This window comes from Ictalurus punctatus, chromosome 5 (genome assembly GCF_001660625.3).
Source record: "Ictalurus punctatus breed USDA103 chromosome 5, Coco_2.0, whole genome shotgun sequence".
NCBI lineage: Eukaryota > Metazoa > Chordata > Actinopteri > Siluriformes > Ictaluridae > Ictalurus > Ictalurus punctatus.
This window is the reverse complement of record NC_030420.2, coordinates 18,173,992-18,193,299: the sequence shown is the minus strand read 5'-3', so window position 1 is coordinate 18,193,299 and position 19,308 is coordinate 18,173,992. Positions and strand designations below refer to the sequence as shown.

Below are 19,308 nucleotides of genomic sequence, written 5' to 3'. Positions count from 1 at the left end.
CTCCCTTTAAGAGTGTGCTCCTAATCTCAGCTCGTTACCTGTATAAAAGACACCTGGGAGCCAGAAATCTTTCTGATTGAGAGGGGGTCAAATACTTATTTCCCTCATTAAAATGCAAATTTGTTGTTATTCTGTCTCTCACTGTTCAAATAAACCTACCAATAAAATGATAGACTGATCATTTCTTTGTCAGTGGGCAAACGTACAAAATCAGCAGGGGATCAAATACTTTTTTCCCCTCACTGTAGTTAGATATTTTTTAAAAATAAATAAATAATCATAAAAAAAGATATTCATTATTTTAGACTAGTGAGTTTATGTACGGTAATATGTCTCACAGCCTCAAGGTTTATTTATGTATTTATTTTAAGAATGAGAAATAGCAGAGTGACTTATAGTGACAAAGTCTGATTACTATAAACAGGAAAAATCCCCACCCTGAAAAGTTAATAAGTTGCTTGCAGCTATGTAATAATAGGCAGATGAACGAGAAGACAGTAAAGCTCATTTTAATCTATTTGATTAAACCAGATGTGATATGCGAGTGCTTCTGCACACTGCACTGCCTTTTCTCTGTATGTGCTTAAACTAGCTGGAAGGAGGAAGTAGCAGCAGAGTGCACACAAACCTGATTTACACAAATGCGGTGCCATTGCAAATTTGTACCAAATACATGAATAGACCACACAAAGACTTGCTTTCTACATGCTTTTCTAGCATTCCAAGAAGTGTTTATATTGCTGGGGAGATGCCCCTGTGTATGTGGTCTGACACATCCACACAGTTCTGATCAGGCAGAAAATAAGACTTTTTGTAGCATTTAGTTATAATTAAAGTGTAGTTAGGGATATACACTGATCAGCCCTAAAAAAAAAAAAATAATAATTAAAAAAAAAACCCACCTGCCTAATATTGGTTTAGGTCCCCCTTCTGCCACTGAAACACCTCTGAAGGTGTGCTGTGGTATCTAGCACCAAGACCTTAACGGCAGGTCCTTTAAGTCCTGAAGGTTGTGAGGTGGGGCCTCCATGGATCGGACTTGTTTGCCCAGCACATCCCACAGATGCTCGATTGGATCTGATTGAGATCTGGGGAATTTAAAACATGTTCCTCAAACCATTCCTGACCAATTTCTGCACTGTGGCATGGTGCATTATCCTGCTGAAAGAGGCCACCGCCATTAGGGAATACCGTTGCCATAAAGGGGTGTACTTGGTCTGCAACAATGTTTTGGTAGGTGATATGAGCCAAAGTAACATCCACATGAATACCAGGACCCAAGGTTTCCCAGCAGAACATTGCCCAGAGCATCACACTTCCTCCCCCGGCTTGCCTTCTTCCCATAGTGCATCCTGGTGACATCTTTTCCCCAGGTAAGCGATGCACACCCACTTTTCCGTCCATATGCTGTAAATGAAAACGGAATTCATCAGACCAGGCCACCTTCTTTCATTGCTCCATGGTCCAGTTCTGAACACCCCACAAAACCTGCCCTTCTAGATATCAACTTCAAGAACTGATTGTTCACTTTCTGCCGTACATATCCCATGCCTTGACAGGTGCCACCATAACGGGCTAATAAATGTTACTCACTTTACCCGTAAGTGGTTTTAATGCTATGGCTGATCTGTCTATGCTCCTTGAATTTGGCATTGGTAAATGTTAATTTAATGACAGATACTCTGCATCAGGTTTTTTCACAAGTTGCTAGGGACTTTAAGAATACAGGCTAACTGTAGGATTCAGGCTTTTTTTATTCTTTGTACTATACCAACATGGCACTTCTGTCCTGCAGGTTTGTAAGTAGCTTGTATCATATGGTATGGTAAGTTATTCAGGGTGTCTGCAGGTACTTACCCTTTAAAGTCCAAATATTTTTGTGAATGAAGACTTGAAGCCTGAATTTTATGGATTAAAGGCCTTAACGACCATTACATGTCTTACATACTGTATATGACTGAACGTGCTTTAAAAGTCTTTGACAGCAGATCTCACACACATGAAATATTATGGAGGTACAATGCACTGCACAAGGCACTGGTATGCATAAAATATCTAACGAGGAAATTTAGCCAGAAGCCAAAAGTGGACAGAGAACAGCAAATGTACTCTCACTGACTAAGCTGGTGTTTGCCAACCAGACTGATGCCCACTGCATGCATACCATGCCACAAACCTTGTTTTTTTTAAAAGGGCTGTTTTTATTGCACGACTGAACAAATAAGCACACATGCCCTCAAAGATGACATTTAGCACATTATTAACCTCAGTCACTGTCTCAAATGCAATGTTCTACAAAGTTGAGTCCAAATATTGTGTCACGTAAAAATCTAAAGTCACAATTTGCAGCTTTAATAAAATACAGGTATAAAAATATACTGCAAATGTAGACTTTAGGTATACTGTACATTAGAATTGTCTTTTCTCAGAGTTATTATGGGGCTCCTCGATGACATGGCTCAGTTCTTCCTCCTCTTGGTTTGCTATGTGTGGTGAGGAGGTACTGCTGCTATGAAACGTCAAGTATGAATAGACCAGGCCACCAGAAATACTGAGGAAGTGAAGCAGAATTTAAAAAAATAATGAAATTATTCTTATCATTATTTGCATTTTTGGGTTAAAAACTGCATTTTTACCATATATTCAGCCCTACAAAGTTTGGCCAGGAAAATTCATAGTCTCCTCCAACGAACATACCAATGTAGGCTACGGCAACATTCTGCAAGAAGAACAAGTAACAAATATAAATAACAGATAGTATATATGCACAGTATATAGACCCACAACAGGACAGAAACGACCCAGGCAGAACAGTACAGATCCTTATTAGGAAAGCCACTGTGCAGTCAGCTCATTACAAAATTGAGCCTGTATTTGTTGAAAAAAACATTTTTCATGTAGACTTTACAAGAATTTCAGCTTTATTAGCCTAAAGCTTAGACCATTCAGTTTCAGTAATGATTAATAAGGAGTTGGTGGTGTTTTTGTGCAACAATATTTAGAAACCACAATAACAAATGTTGAAATTTAGCGAATTAAGCAATTAGGTTACAGTTTTGACAAAATATTTACAGTACCACTTCAAGCCAGTAGGAGGCAGCTGCCTACATACTGCAAATCACTGCTGTACTGGAAAATAAATTATTAAATTAATGTTAAAAAAAAACAAAAACACCACCCACACACACAAAAAAAAACAAAACTCTTGCACGTACAGGCACACCCCTATGAAAATACTCATGCGCACAAAAACATACACATGCTCAAGGCGGAAAAACCCTAAATCACTTTGCTTGGACACCAGGAAAATGGTGCGGACAGAACTACAATTGCACCAGGGCCTGGTTTAAAAAAAAAAAAAAAAAAGGAAATAATTGTGCCACAAAACAATTTTTGTGTTTTGCTTTTATTATGGCATAAAAGTGGCATTAGAACAGTTACTACTACCATTTTCAAAATGATACTAATTGATGATTCTTGATGATGATGATTATATTTTCACAGTTAAATGAATGAGCAGTTACATAAAACCTTAGCATAATAGCATTAAATAGTAAACCTAATTAACAAAATATAATTATGATGATGCACAGCTTTAAAATGAAATGGAAAATGCCAAAAGAGGGGTGAGGAAGGGCCATCTAATTAACAATAAAATGTATTTAAAAACCATACATTAAAAACATACATTGGTGAATATGATTAATGTGGAATTTGTATTTTAGCGAAATATCTGTTTTTTATCTAAAAGAAAATCTGCAACAACTGTATCATGGTCAGCTACTTCAACAGTTAGATTATGCAATTATATTATTGGACTGCATTCTGCTTTGTTTGTAATTTGTTTTCGATAAAAGATTCTGAAAAACAAACAAAATCAACCAACCTTAATGGCACCAATAACTGTAGTGGTTAAGGCACTGTTGTGATGACTGCATAGAACTATAGAGTACATCAAAATGAATCTGGAACAAGAAAAGGTCAAAGATATAGGATAAGTTTTATTAAGGCTCAGTGGGGAAAACTTGAAATGGCTCTCTCTTCATACTTACCCCATAATACAAGACACAAGAAAATAAACGATGAACCCCAGTGATACCCATCCTTTAAAAGCAATGGCCTAAAAGGAAAACATACTGAATTGAATCTATTCATTTTGTGCAGCCACGTCACTCTCTTTCAAAATATGTATTCAACTCATCATTCATTCAGCTACTTACCTTCTCTAAATCTCCAGTGTAGGCACTTGCTAAAATAGTAGGAATTATGATGATAAATGCATTGTAGAACAAAACGCCGAACTTGCCCAGGCCCTTTTCAAAGCAGAGTAATACATCACCAGAAGTGAAAAAACAAAGTTAATATGTGACAGTTAAATCCAGTGTTTACTGAAAGGGCTGGGCTATACAATAATGACCGGGTTTCACCGGTTTTCATATTTGCTAGATACACAGACCCAGGGGATATGACCTTAATACAACAAAAAGAAATAAACTTACTGTCTGTACAGTAGGGGTGTTATTCTATTACAGCATACATAACAATAAACCAAAAACATCTCCTGGTGCGGCATGTCATTTCAAAAGTGCTACAAAAATAATCAAATATAATGTAAAGGTAATAGTAACAGATATTGTTGATAAACGGAGTTCAAAATAATAAACTTTACAAGAAATGACTGTCACACTGAAGCAGTAAATACACTATATGGGCAAAAGTATATGAACATTTGACCAATCACATACAGTCGCCTCTGAAAGTACTAAAATGGCAAGGCCAAGATCAGAATTTCAGTTTTCATTTCCTGATTTTTGCATCTAGATATGTTCTGATACACAGCTTCAAAATTAACTGGGAAAAAATTACAAAACAGGGGTGGGGAAGGGTCAAGGCTTGAAAAACTTGAGTGGTCTTTCTCTTTATACTTACCCCATAACACAAGAAAAAAGCAAAAAAGAAAAAAAAACCCCAGTTATACCCATCTTTTAAAAGCAATAAGGAAATGCTGAATTGAATCTATTCATTTTATGCTACCTCATCTTGGAAAGATGTGTTCAACTCATTCATTCACTCATTCAGTTACTTACCTTCTCTAAATCTCCAGTGTAAGCACGTGCTAAATGTGTGATTGTTAGTACACCAGTGGTTTCTTTCTTTTTCGGGACATTCCAAATTGATGTACTGGCTATGCCTAATGCTTGTGCAATGGCTTGCATTACTCCCATAGACAGCTCTATGGTCTTCATGTTAGTTTATACTTTTTAATAACAAATACAGTCTTTACAGCGAACCCCAGGGTTCAAACCAAGAGTAGACATTCAGAGCTATTAATTGTTTAAAACAATCAATCTAACAGGGCACAACTGGGCAACAAGAAACACCTGGAAAACACCTGGAAGAAACACCAGTGACATGTTCCAGTATTTTTGCTCTCTTTAAAAATGGGTGGATCTGGATGTAAATATCAGGAAATGAAAGCAGACATTCTGATCCATATACCATATGTCTTCAGCATATAGAAAAGACAAAATAATTTCCCTTGCTGTTCCAATACTTTTGATGGGGACTGTATGTATTTGCTGATCTCATGCCAAGGCCTGGTGCGCAGTCAGTGTTTCTGTTCATCCCAAAAATGATCAAAGGGGTTGTGGTTAGGTCTCTGTGCAGAACACTCAAGTTCCACTCCAACCTTGGCAAATCATGTCTTTATAAACCTTGCTTCATGCACAGATGCATCATCATGCTGGAAAAGGTTTGGGCCTCTTTCATCCAGTGAAGGGTAATCTTAATTCTACAGCATACAAAGACATTCTAGACAACTGCGTATTTCCATCTTTGTAGCAACAGTTTGGAGAAGGCCCACATATGGATGTGAAGGTCAGGTGTCTATATACCCTTTGGCCATATAGTGTAAATTAAGGTATATACCTCTACTCCCATTTTCTGCTTTGTATACACGCCATTGGCAGCTGTGAAGACATCGTTGAGCAGAACAAAAGCATATCCCTCTGTATCAAAAGCCAGGTCAGAACTACATCAAATGACACAAATATGAAAAATCAATTGTTTGTTATGCTTTGAAGTCTGAATTATTTCACTCCTCCGCTTTGAGAATCACCTGGATACCTCTTGTGCATGTGCACATGCTGAAACCATCAACAAAGACACAAATTAATCAGTATTTGATCAGTTGATGTAGTATTTGATAGAAAGACCATTGTCATACAACCATTGTTCCATTTTTCATCTCACTTTGTGCATGTCAGACCTCATATGCACCTTGAAGCTATCTGCATAACAGCTTGTGACTACGGTTTGTGACTACAGGTCCTCCAGAAAACCCTGGTTTTTGACCCGAATTCATGTCTCCTACTTTTGTTAACCAATCATTTGACTTTGCAGCATTCCATGTGTAACGGGTATGGAAAATATTTAATAAATTTAACGTGTAGAATTACACAAAAAGGAGATGTGTACCTGGTGTGGCTGTCTGTTTGTCTAAGTATTTTTCCTTTTAATTGTCATGCAGTCACTGATTTGTGTAATTTCTTGTTTTGGCTCCCCCTCTGCCCTTTTGTGTTATGGTTGAATGGGAGAGGTAGGTTTGGTTTTGAGTTCTCAGTAATCTTGTTTCATCTTTATTTAAATCATCATTTATATACTTGCATACCCATTTTAGTTTGTGTGTATAATGTTATTTTATTTATCTGTGTGATTATTTTTGTTGTTTTACCCTTCTTTTTGAGTGATTTTTTTGTATTTTGTTTCAACATGTGCTCTGCCCTTTCGTGTTATGGTTGAATGGGAGAGAATAAACAAAGAGTCGACCCAGTTGCCGTCCGCCTACATTTTTTCTGGATTAAATAAAACACACAACGCAGACTACAACCAGTTACACATGTTGGGGAACTTGCTGAGCCAGTACAGGCTCTACAGTGCTAGTTGGACAAATCATTAGATTGGTCATTACATCACCTGTTTACCTGTCATGGGGAAAAATGCGAGGAACGCCATGTCTAAACACAGACAGATCCACTGAGTGAAAGATGCTTTGGCCTACAAACAGCCTGCACACCCACCCCATTCTACAAGGAGAGACTCCTCCTTACAGTAATTAATTACCACAAATAATTACGAATATGTCTAAGTAAACACATCCCATCAGTCCTTCGGTGGACTGGTTCCTCATGTGCTATGGCTTATGTTATCCCAGTAATTCTCACTGGGTTTCCCCTCCATTCCTCTGTATCCTCACCAAGTGGGGTCACACTTGATGTTTAGGCTCAGAGTCGCAACAATAGGTTATCCAGGCGATTTTCACTGTCCCTGGTGGTTATCAGTTGGTCATAGAAACACGGGTACATACAGAAGTAGCTATCTTTGCTGATGTATCTCTGAAATATTTAGTACAGTGAATGGGGTACTGTACCTTGCAGCAATCAATGCGCCAAACACAATGGCGATCACACTGCAAGCCAGCTGAGGTGAAAAGGATTTTCTGTAAGATCAGTTTTGACTGTTATAAGCAGCATGCTTAAACAAAAGTTTCCGAGACTTTATATGTAATAATTGTAGCGTTCTTTTGTAGTGGGTAAGCATGTGCCAATATATGATGCTGTTCTTAATTATATATAAAATGAAATTATTATATTTTATTATACTTCTTTTATTTTATTATACATGTATTTATGACACGTACCTCAATATTTTCGCTTCCATGATCATTGTCAGTAGAATAGTGAATTTTCGGAGCACAGTAAACATGGGTAAGCTGAACAACACAAAGGTGAGTAAAAATCACTGCAAAATCAAAATATATTGTTGACTACAGTGAAGTGTTTAAGGGAAAAATACAGTAACATTTTACATGGAGAGTGAAACTGTAACAAATTATCAAGATGAATGCAGACTATTGTGTCTCTTTAAATGACCCAATGGAAATTCATTGAAACTCACAACTTAGAACATTTTTTTTTTTAAACCCACCCATTATTCAAGTGATCAAAAATAGTGGAACACGTGAGTGACAGATGTTTCGTGTTGCCTAAGTGTGCACTGATGGACTGATTGTTTAAACAATGAATAGCTCTAAATATGTATTCTTGGTTTGAGCCCTGGGCTTCACCTGTGAAGACTGCATGTGTTATTAAAAAGAATAAAAATGAAAATAAAGTCCAGAGAGCTGTAGAAATGCAAGCCACTTTGAAGCTGAGAAAAGAGGGACTTGATAGTCATTGCACAAGAAATGGGCATAGCCAATTTGGAATGTCCTAAAAAAGAAAGAAACCACTGATGTACTAAAAACGAGACATTAAACATGTCGGCCAAGGAAAATTGTTGCGAGAGCTGTGAAGAAAAATCCAAAAACCAAGAGTCAGAGACATCAACAGCAACCACCACAGGGCAAGGGTGAAAGTATCACAATCCACCGTTCAAAGAAGACTTCGAGAGGAGAAACATAGACGCAAACCACTCATCAGCAGTAAGAATCAGAAAGCCAGATTGGAATTGGCAAAGAAATACAGAGATGAGCCACAAAAGTTCTGGAACCAAGGTTAATCTCTAGGAAAGTGATAGAAAGACCAAAGTGTGGAGAAAGAAAGGATCTGCTCATGATACAAAACATATGAGCTCATCACTCAAGCGTAATGGAGGTAGTGTCATGGCTTGGGCTTGCATGGATGCTTCTGGTACAGGCTCACTAATCTTTATTCATGATATAACTTATGATGGTAGCAGCAGAATGAGTTCAGAAGAAACATTCGGTCTGCCAATTTACAGAGAAAACTATCCAATCTAATTTGGAGAAACTTCATCATGCAGCAAGACAATAACCCAAAACATACTGCCAACACAACAAAGAACTTCATCGGGGCAAGAAAATGGAAGATTTTAGACTGGCCAAGTCAATCACCAGACCTTAACCCAACTGAACATGCATTTCACACCAAAAACAACCAACAACTGAAGGAAACTGCAGAACAAGCCTGGAAAAGCATCGCAAAAGAAGAATGTAACAGTTTGGTCAGAAGGTTGTTGGCTTGATGCAGTTATTGGCAACAAGGGATATGCAACCAAATTTTAAATGTTATGTACTTTAAGACTATCTGTTCTAATACTTTTGCTCACCTAAAAATTGGGTGGTATGCCATCAAAGTTGCCATGTTCTAACTTGTTTTACACACCAAGATGTAATATCAGGAGGTGAAAACTAAAAAGTATTAATACAAATTATATATATATATATATATATATATATATATATATATATATATATATATATATATATATATATATATATATATATATATATATATATATATATTATATTATATAACACATACACACACACACACACACACATTTTACATATACACAACTATAGTACAATGAAGTTTGCTAATGATTTATTCTCAAAACATTAAACATGAAAAATATACCTTAACTTCTTTGTGCTTCCCAGACCTGTTATGTGATTGCCGGCATAGAGTAATGGCAAAGGAAAAATCTGGGAAGATTGTTAAGATATAACATTAGAATAAGATCAGTCATCATTGAGAGGCACATTTTATATTACAATTAAAGCAAGAATACTTAAAGATATTGGGGAAGTGACCCAATTGAATCAATTTTTAAAATTTTAATAACTTTTGTTACATATCTAGAAAAGAACAACACTTATCAAGAAAACAGTCTGCAATGGATCTTTGTGTCCCAAATAAGCACGTTTTTCAATAATTCATATTTTACTAACTGAATATGTAATAGTTAATTTTTTTCTTTCATATATTAATATTCTTCATATATTAATATTTCACATCCATCCATTTTCCATCCCGCTTATCTTACACAGGGTCGTGGGGGAGCCTGGAGCCTATCACAGGGAACTTAGGGCACACGGCAGAGGACACCCTGGAGAGGGTGCCAAGCGATCGCAGGGAACAATCGCACACACACCCACTCACACACTATGGATAATTTAGAGATGCCAATCAGCCTACAACGCATGTCTTTGGACTGGGGAAGGAAGTCGGAGCACCCAGAAGAAACTCGAAAAGCAAGGGGAGAACATGCAAACTCTGCGCACACAGAGGCGGGATTTGAACCCCCAACCCTGGAGGAGTGAGGCACGCATGCTAACCACTAAACCACTGTAATATTTAATATTTCTTAATATTATTATAACTACTTACAACAGTGCTATATATCTAATATGATTGGTCAGGATGCATTGATAGGGGCGCACAGTGGCTTAGTGGTTAGCATGTTCGCCTCACACCTCCAGGGTTGGGGGGTCGATTCCCACTGTGGCCATGTGTGTGTGGAGTTTGCATGTTCTCCCCGTGCTGCGGGGTTTTCCCCCGGGTACTCCGATTTCCTCCCCCAGTCCAAAGACATGCATGGAATGGTATGAATGGGTGTGTGTGAATGTGTAAGTGATTGTGCCCTGTGATGGATTGGCACCCTGTACCCTGCCTTATGCCCCATGCTCCCTGGGAAAGGCTCCAGGTTTCCCCGTGACCCTGAAAAGGATAAAGCGGTATAGAAGATGGATGGACGGAGGATGTGTTGATTAATTTTCTATAAAACCCTTTGGGCCATGCTGTTATTGAAAAATAATACATTTTGCTGATATAAACTTTGTTGCTGACCCATCATTTTTTTTTATTCCTTACATGTTATATACAGTCCCCTCAGAAAGTACTGAAATCGCAAGGCCGGTTATTTTTCTTTTGCTATACATGTTAGACATTTGGGTGATTTAATTTGAGATAAAAATTTTTTTTTTTTTTAAAATTATATAGTAGATGATAAATCAGAATTTATGCTTTACTTTCCTGATATATACACATCTAGACATGTTATATAACTTAGAACATGGTACCCTTGGTGGCAGACCACCCAATTTTGGTTAGCAAAAGTATTGGAAATAACACTTAATAAGCTCACAGTAAATAATACGTAATATTTATTTGCATATCCCTTGCTTGCAATATCTGCATCAAACAAATGACCCACTGACAAATTGTCTCATTCTAGTTGTGTGTCACTTTTCCAGGCTTGTACTGTAGCTTCTTTCAGTTGTTGTTTGTTTTGTGGGTTTTCTCCCTTCAGACTCTTCTCCAGGAAGTGAAATTCTGCTCAATTGGGTTAAGGTCTGGTGATTGACTTGGCCAGTCTAAAACCTTCCTCTTTCCCCCGATGAAGTCCTTTGTTGTGTTGGCAGTGTGTTTTGGATCACTGAATTGCTGAATGATGAAGTTCCCCCAATAGATTGGATGCATTTCTCTGTAAATTGGAAGACAAAATGTTTCTGTAGACTACAGAATTCATTCTGCTGCTACCATCATGACAAATTTTGTGGCTCATCTCTGAATTTCTTTGCAAATTCCAATCTGCCTTCTGATTGTTACTGCTGATGAGTGGTATGACCTCTATATTTCTGCTCTCAAAGCCTTCTTGAAAAGGTGTCTTGTGATACCTTCACGCCTGCTTCAACCTGAAGGTTGTTGGTGATGTCACTAACTGTTGTTTTGGGATTTTTCTTCACAATATTTGTCATCAACTGCTGTTGTATTCCTTGGCCAACCTGTTCGATGTCTGGTTGTTTTTGCACCAATGGTTTCTTTCTTTTTCAGGACATTCCAAATAATTGTATTCACTATGCCCAATGTTTATACAGTGACTCTGGTCAATTTTCCCTCATTTATCAGCTTCTCTGGTCTTCATGTTTAAACAACAAATGCAGTCTTCACAGGAGACACACAGGGCTCAAACCAATAGTAGACATTCAGAGATATTAATTGTTTAATATTGGTGAGGGTGATATCATTGGGTCACTGGCCTGATGCAGATATTGCAAGCAAGGTATATGCAATCAAATATAATTGTTATTTACTGTGAGCTTATTAAGTTTATTAATCATTCTAACAGGGCACACCTGGGCAATAAGAAACACCCATCAGACACATGTTCCAATATTTTGGATCACTTGAAAAAATGAGTGGGTTAAAACAAAAAGGTGCCATGTTCCAGGGTGATCAATATATATTAGATGTAAATATCAGGAAATGAAAGCTGAATCCATTGCCTCACATTCATCTTTTGATCTCAACCAAGATGTCTTCAGTGTACAGCAAAAACAAAAGAATTGGCCTTGCTGTTCCAATACTACCAGAGGGGACTGCATATTATACATCTCCATCCACTTTATTAGAACACATGTAGACCTGCACATTCATGCAGCCAAATGTGGCAGCAGCACAATGCAAAAAATCATGCAAGAAACAGCTCAAGAGCTTCAGCTAATGTTCACATCAAACATCAGAATGAACAAAAAGTGTGAGCTCTGTGACTTTGATCATGGCATGGATGTTGGTACCAAAAGGGCTGGTTTGTGCATTTCATTGTCTGCTAACTCAGAAGAATATTAATACTCATCTGAATTTTGCCAAAACACACCTTGATGATCCTCAAACCTTTTAGGAGAATGTTCTGTGCACTGATGAGTTGAAAGTGGAACTATTTGGAAGACAGGGGTCTCGTTACATCTGGCATAAATCAACCACAGAATTCCACAAAAAGAACATCATACCTACGGACAAGCATGGTGATGGAAGTGTGATGGTGTGGGGATGCTTTGCTGCTTCAGGGCCTGGGCAGCTTGCAATAATTGAGGGAAACATGAATTCTGCTCTCTACCAGAAAATCCTAAAGGAGAATGTCCAGTCCTTTCAAAACCCTCCAATGTGGCTGAACTAAAGTGGGCCAAAATTCCACCACTGCGCTGTGAAAGACTGATCTCCAGTTATCGGAAGCATTTGGTTGCAGTTATTGCTGCTAAAGGTGGCACAACCAGGTTTTAAGCTTAAGGGGCAAATAGATTTTCCACATAAGTGACAGGTGTCATAACTTTTTTTTTGCTTCAATTAAAATAAATAAATGTGTTGTGTTTACTCAGGTTGCCTTTGTTTTATGTTGTATTTCGTTTCACGATCTACAACTATTTAGTCTGAGATATACACAAAAACAGAAGAAAATACTTTTTCAAAAGCACTGTATAGCTTATATCAACTTTGTTAATAGGCTTTTACATAAAAATGGATAGACCATTAATCTTATTATATTTTCTAGTTGAAGGAGTTTCTGATGTTCCAATTTGCTATAGTCCTTCCCAGATTTATCAGTTTTTGTTGAAATGTTTAAATGTACTACTTTTAATTAAAACTCCTTGCAAATACATCATATATCATTTTTAACTGTTCACTAAGTTTAGTCACAAATTGGGAGTGTCCATCATAAAAATCATGTTTCGTGGTGATGTTTAAAAAGATTGGTGCACACTGGGCTGTACAAGATCACTTATAAGTGAAACAAATCATCAGTAATACGTGTGTTCTTTTTATAAGATATGTGGGCTTAATTGGGTCACTTCACAACTTTTACATTTTTTACATTACCTTTCTGTATAAGCTCCTATCAAAGTCCTGAAAAGAGACTGCTTTGCACATTTTGGCCAAATAAAGAATGACAATTGTGCATGCCATCTGAGAGGAGAAAAAAAATAAAAGGTAAAAGACTGTGATACTTTTAAAAGTTTACAGAAACAAAATGGTAATTCAAACTGACCTGTCCAATTCCAAGGAAGGTGTATGAGGGAAACCTGGATAAAGACAACACATTTAATATTTATGCTACAAATGTATTATAGACTTGCACTTTCAGAAGAATTATTTAATCTAAGTATTTAACACTGTAAGATAAAGACCTCCACCTTCGTGTTCTACATGATTTTGGGCAGAACCCCGAACATCATCTTGCCATCTTTATAAGTGTGGTTTTGAGTTTTATTTTCTATATTTGTCTTTCATGTACTAATAATTTTCAAACAGACTGTGCCAATGCAAACTATTGTACAGTCGTGTGAAAAAACAAGTACAGTCCATAGAAATTGTTGGCTTTTTTTGACATATTTGGACAAGCAAACATTTGAATATCTTTGAAACAGCGTCTATTAATAAAGTTGATATACATGAACAAAACCACAAGAAAAATGAGCTTTTTCAAACATTTATTCAACACAAATATCAATAGATGTGATAATCTTCTGTAGAAAAAGTAAGTACACTCTTGGTCTCAGAAGCTAGTATTGCCCCCTTTAGCAGAAATAACTTCTTGCAGGCGTTTTTGCACAATTCTCCACCAGCCTCTGACATCAGCTTGCTGGAATTTTTGAACACTCTTCCATGCAATATTCTTTCAGTTGCAAGATGTTTGAGGGTTTTCTTGCATGTGCTGCCCGTTTCAAATCCCCCACAATATTTCTATAGGATTCAAATCTGGTCTTTGACTAGGCCATTCCATAAACCTCCATTTCTTCTTTTTGAGCAATTCCTTTATGGATTTGCTAGTATGCTAAGGATCATTATCCTGTTGAACAGTCCACTTTTGAATTCATAGTTGAATCAGTGAATGCAATCTGTCCAGTCCCTGACGGAGCAAAGCAACCCCAAACCATAACATTTCCACCACAGTGCTTCACAGTTGGTATGACATGCTTCTCCTGAAAAGCTCCTGAAAAGTCCCTGTTCTGTGTCAAACATGTCTGCTGTTACTGTGGCCAAACAACTCTTTCTTTGATTTGTCTGTCCAGATTACATTATTCCAAAAGGCCTGGTGTCTGCCTATATGCTAACTGGCAAACTGTAGTCTTACAAAGGCTTTTTCCTGGCACGCCTCCCATGCAGGTCAAATTTCTGCAATTTCTTTCTGATTGTAGAAGGATGCACATTGACACCAACAGTTGCAAGACTTACTAGTAGATCCTTTTGGGGTTCTTGGAGACTTCTTTTTGCATCAGACGAACTGCTCTTGGTCTGAATTTGCTGCGATGGCCAGTCCTAGACAAATTGACAGTAGTTTGAAATCTCCGCCATTTGTAGATGATTTTCCTTACAGTGGAATGATGTATTTCAAATAATTTGGAGATCTTTTTAAATCCCTTGCCAAATTTATATGCATCCACAACCTTTTTTCTGAAGGCCTTACAAAACTCTAGATCTTGGCATGATGAAATCACACACCTCAATGACAAAGTGAACACCAGACACTAGATATGAGAGGGGTATAAATAAGATTGGTTCCACCTGCACTCCCTAAGCAGGTTCTAATCACCGACACCCAATCTTGATCACCTGATTCTAATTTTTGGATTTTTTTAAGGCATGATAAATGTAGGGGTGTACTAACCTTTTCCATGTGACTGATCTGTTTTTCTTTTTTTGTGGTTAAATTGCAAAAATTACTACAAAATATGTACATTTTATGTGTCATTTGATAGAGTATCATCTTTATTAAGAGGCATGGCTTGTCCAAATATGTTAAAAAAGCCAACAATTTCCATGGGCTGTATTATTTTTTCACGACTATATGTGCAGCAGTAGAACACAGAGTGGCTTAATGAACACACACACACACACACACACACACACACACACACACACACACACATATATATGTTCCCATGAATATAGATATAGTTTTGGGGATAGAAATGGCAATGGCTGCATAACTAATGAGTATATAAGCATCAGATTGTGTTCTTTACATTTAGCTATAGATTGTATATGACTTTTAAAAAAATAACAGTTTATTAATTGCTTGTTAGCTATATTCATTCTAATCTCAACCTTAACTGAAAAACAGGGAGGGGGTTACTCTAACTTTTTCTATCATTTTCAGTTATTGGCAGTTTTCCATATACATGTTGCTGTAATTACTGATACTATTAAAACATTTTATTCTTCTAATTTACATATTTGACAGACCTTACTTATGTTCATCATGTCACATTAAAATGAATATGCAAATAATTCGTCTTTTTTTTGGCTGCAAAAACCTCTCAAGCAGTACAACCGTCTTGTGGGACAGGCTATTTATTGTGTAGGTTATCATCATCATCATCATCATTTTTTATTTTAAATATTTTACATAAAATACATGCAATGATAGACATCATTGTTTGGCTCTATTACGTGGGGCATCTTGAAAATTGGCAAACTATGTCATAACCAGTAAGTTAAGGGAAAGGTATGTCACCATATTATGAGATTCTTTTATTAGAATAAGTAGGCTATTTAAAAGTTCACTTGTTAGTTACCAGCTAATAAAATGCCTTTCTTTATTTATTTATTTATTTATTTATTTATTTATTTATTTATAAATAGTGTAATACTCATAACTTGTGAAGAATAACAATTGTTTCAACACATAACTGCACTCAAGTAGATAACTGTCTAAAATGTTCTAATCTGATTACCCACATACAATGATTAAGGTGTTATTGACATTTTCCTTGGCATTTCCTTTTAATGTATTTAACATATTTACATAAACACAAAATCGTGTACAATAATTTACATGTACTCTTTAAGGACATGAGAAAAATGCTTATCCATATCAGTATTAATAAAATAATAATAAAAAAGAAGTGTAAAATGTTCATGTTAAAACGCCACAGAGAAGACAAAACAGTTCTCAGTCCCTGTGCTCATCCTGCTGAGAATATATTGTAAGTCTGTAATGGCTACCACAGTCTGCTCAGAACTTATTCTCAAGACGAATATCGAAACAAAACCTTGAACTCTAAAGTATTCGATACATAAAATAATAGCTTTATATTCTGGACAGTGCTACATCCTGGATAGTGTAGGGCTCCGTCATGGTTTCAGCAATGCGGAAGTGACGACGGCGTCTCGGACACATGCAGAACTTACCTATAGGCTGTTAAAACTGTCTTGTTGACAACCACTATAAGAAAAGAACTGACTGCGTACAAAGCAGCGGAGAAGAGCTTCATGAACTGCCCGTGACTTGGAACAGGATTACACAGCGAAGAAGAAGTAGGCGAAGTAAAAGAAGAGCTTCTTCTTGACATTTTGCCTTCATTGGTCTGACTGATATCCGAACTTGTCACACAAGCTGTACCCTGCTAAAAATGCAGACAGGCGACAGTTGTACATTTCTGGTAAATATAAAATATCGCGATAACTCAGTTCTCACGGTGTTAGGATTACTTTTGCAGTGCAGGTGTGAACACTTGTGGGCTGATGACGTCATTATATACAAATATGTGTGAGGTGGCCAGGTCGCTTTAATGCTAGCCTATATATACCTTCCCAGGGTCCTGTGTTCCCCAAACTTTCATGGTAAAAAATAAACACATGAAAAAGGGTCCTGTGTTCCCAGGGTGCTATGTTCCCCCCAAACTTATATGGTAAATAATAAACACATGAAAAAGGGTCCTGTGTTCCCAGGGTCCTATGTTCCCCCCAGACTTATATGGTAAATAATAAACACATGTAAAAGGGTCCTATGTTCCCCCCAGACTTATATGGTAAATAATAAACACATGAAAAAGGGTCCTGTGTTCACTGGATTTATATGGCACATAATGAACACATGACAATGGGTCCTATGTTCCCCAGCACTATATAGCATATAATGGGCACCTGAAAAACATGACCCAGCTCTGTATTCGCTTAATATGACATGGGTTATTGTGGGGGTTTTTGTTCCCCAGCACTGCTGTATGGCTCTCAATATAATAGACTTGAGTGAACCAAAAAAATGGTTGGAGTCATCCATCCATTTACTGTACCGCTTATCCTACGCAGGGTCACAGGGAGCCTGGAGCCTATCCCAGAGGACTCGGGGCACGAGGCACCCTGGACGGGGTGCCAACCCATTGTAGGGCACAACTGCATCGCATTTACACACTATGGACAATTTGGAAATGCCAAGCAGCCTATAATGCATGTCTTTGAACTGAAAGCATGGGGAGAAGATGTCATGTGTTCATTATGTGCCATATAAATCTGGGAAACATAGGACCCTCGGAACATAGGAATGATCCCTACTGCTACCCCTCTGTGCTAGTAAAATGAATGATCGCATAATATGAATGACAAAAAAATTAATGATGTGTACTGCATTTTCCTCTATTACATTCTCTGCTTCTGAGGATGGTCCTATGAGGATACCCTAAAGATTGCACTTATCTTATAAGAACTGCCACCACACTAATACAATTTCAATGCTCATACTGAACATTCTTAGAACACACTTGGTACAATTTGGTTTTATAATATACATTTGTGGAACAGATATTATATACCAGAAGATGACGGGGTCCCTTTTGAGTCTGGAAGGATTTTTCCTTATGTCACCTCATGGAGATTTTCCTTGCCACTGTCACCACTGGATAGTTCATTAGGGATCTAAATCTACAGAACATCTGGATTTCTGTAAATGATCATGTCTACTGTAAAAGTCCTATACAAATTTTTTGTTTACTTCATTTTATGTAGCATCCAGAGGAGTGTAAACAAAGTAAGAGTTTCATTGTGTAGGCCCACAGCATGTATGACAATAAATGTCTTGAATTTTGAATGAACAAACAGAGCACTTGCCAAACATACTGTTTAAAGGTGCCGAATGTAAGATTTCGGAATTTCATCCTCTCTGGAAAAATACTACTGCTTAGGGAAGAACATTTTGTAGTGTGGGTTGTGATATAGCATGTCTCCAATGCATTGATTAATCAGAAGCCTGCATACAATCCAGTGAGAATTCAGGGCTCTGTCCCAAGCTGCATTCAATGTAGTACATAGTGTGTATTGGTATAGTATGTAGTACAGTAGTGTACGGTTTTGGACATGGCCCCAACAATACCCGCTGTCTCACCGTGTGGTACTGCACAGTATCTTACCGTAAGATCTTACAGCGAATTGTGGGAACAGCCGAAAAGATCGTTGGGTCTCTCTACCTATCATCAATGTCTCTTACAACAACTACTGCATTGACAAAGCCACCAGTATTGCAAATGAGCCCTCAGATCCCTCTCATGGACTCGTCACTCTCCTGCCATCTGCCTTAAGGTACAAGAGCCTTCATGCCACCATCAGCAGACTCTGAAACAGTTTCTTCCCCGAGGCAGTCAGATTACTCAACCCCCTCTGCCTCCCAACACTCACCTGGGCTAGTCAAATACCTACCCCAGTATGACTAAAAACCACTGCACACCTGCACCTTACAAAGCTGCATCAGTCACTTTTTATTTATAGAACTCATTTTGCTGCCAATACTGCTGCTTTACTTATTGCTCCTACAATACTTAATAGTTTATAGTTAAAGCCCATGTTCTATGTATTTATTGTCCTGTGAATTTATTATCCTGTGTATTTACTGTCCTGTTCTCATCTCACACTGTTGTGTATTTGCACTTTATGTTGTCTTGCATACTGTTGT

General features: G+C 37.5%; 1 protein-coding gene across 3 annotated transcripts; it reads right to left on the bottom strand.

The window, feature by feature from the left end:
• Window positions 1-493: 493 nt before the first annotated feature.
• Window positions 494-17,045, bottom strand: slc35d2 (solute carrier family 35 member D2). 3 transcript variants are annotated; one of them, XR_008396452.1, is made up of 13 exons: window positions 16,776-17,045; window positions 13,630-13,663; window positions 13,461-13,547; window positions 9,441-9,508; window positions 7,700-7,771; window positions 7,430-7,498; window positions 5,929-6,031; window positions 4,221-4,313; window positions 4,053-4,120; window positions 3,887-3,965; window positions 2,637-2,719; window positions 1,858-2,551; window positions 494-1,407 (listed from the first exon to the last, which is right to left on the bottom strand). XR_008396452.1 is itself a non-coding variant. In XM_017468742.3 (13 exons), exons 1-12 carry the CDS (start codon window positions 16,934-16,936, stop codon window positions 2,410-2,412), a joined length of 1,059 nt encoding a protein of 352 aa, XP_017324231.1. In that variant the 5' UTR covers window positions 16,937-17,045; the 3' UTR covers window positions 494-1,407; window position 2,409. The 3 variants fall into 3 exon arrangements, 2 of the variants coding, with proteins under 2 accessions (XP_017324231.1, XP_053536254.1); XM_017468742.3 differs by having other exon boundaries at window positions 2,409-2,551; XM_053680279.1 differs by lacking the exon at window positions 494-1,407 and adding an exon at window positions 14,817-14,900 and having other exon boundaries at window positions 2,181-2,551; window positions 16,776-16,865.
• Between the last annotated feature and the right edge of the window lie 2,263 nt (window positions 17,046-19,308).

Excerpts from the sequence above, each read along its gene's own strand:
- slc35d2 (XM_017468742.3), bottom strand. The coding sequence starts at position 16,936 with ATGTCAAGAAGAAGCTCTTCTTTTACTTCGCCTACTTCTTCTTCGCTG. Across the intron at positions 6,032-7,429 it reads GGCGCATTGATTGCTGCAAG|TTCTGACCTGGCTTTTGATA; the intron begins GTACAGTACCCC and ends CATTTGATGTAG. Across the intron at positions 3,966-4,052 it reads CTTGTGTCTTGTATTATGGG|ATTCATTTTGATGTACTCTA; the intron begins GTAAGTATGAAG and ends TTCTTGTTCCAG.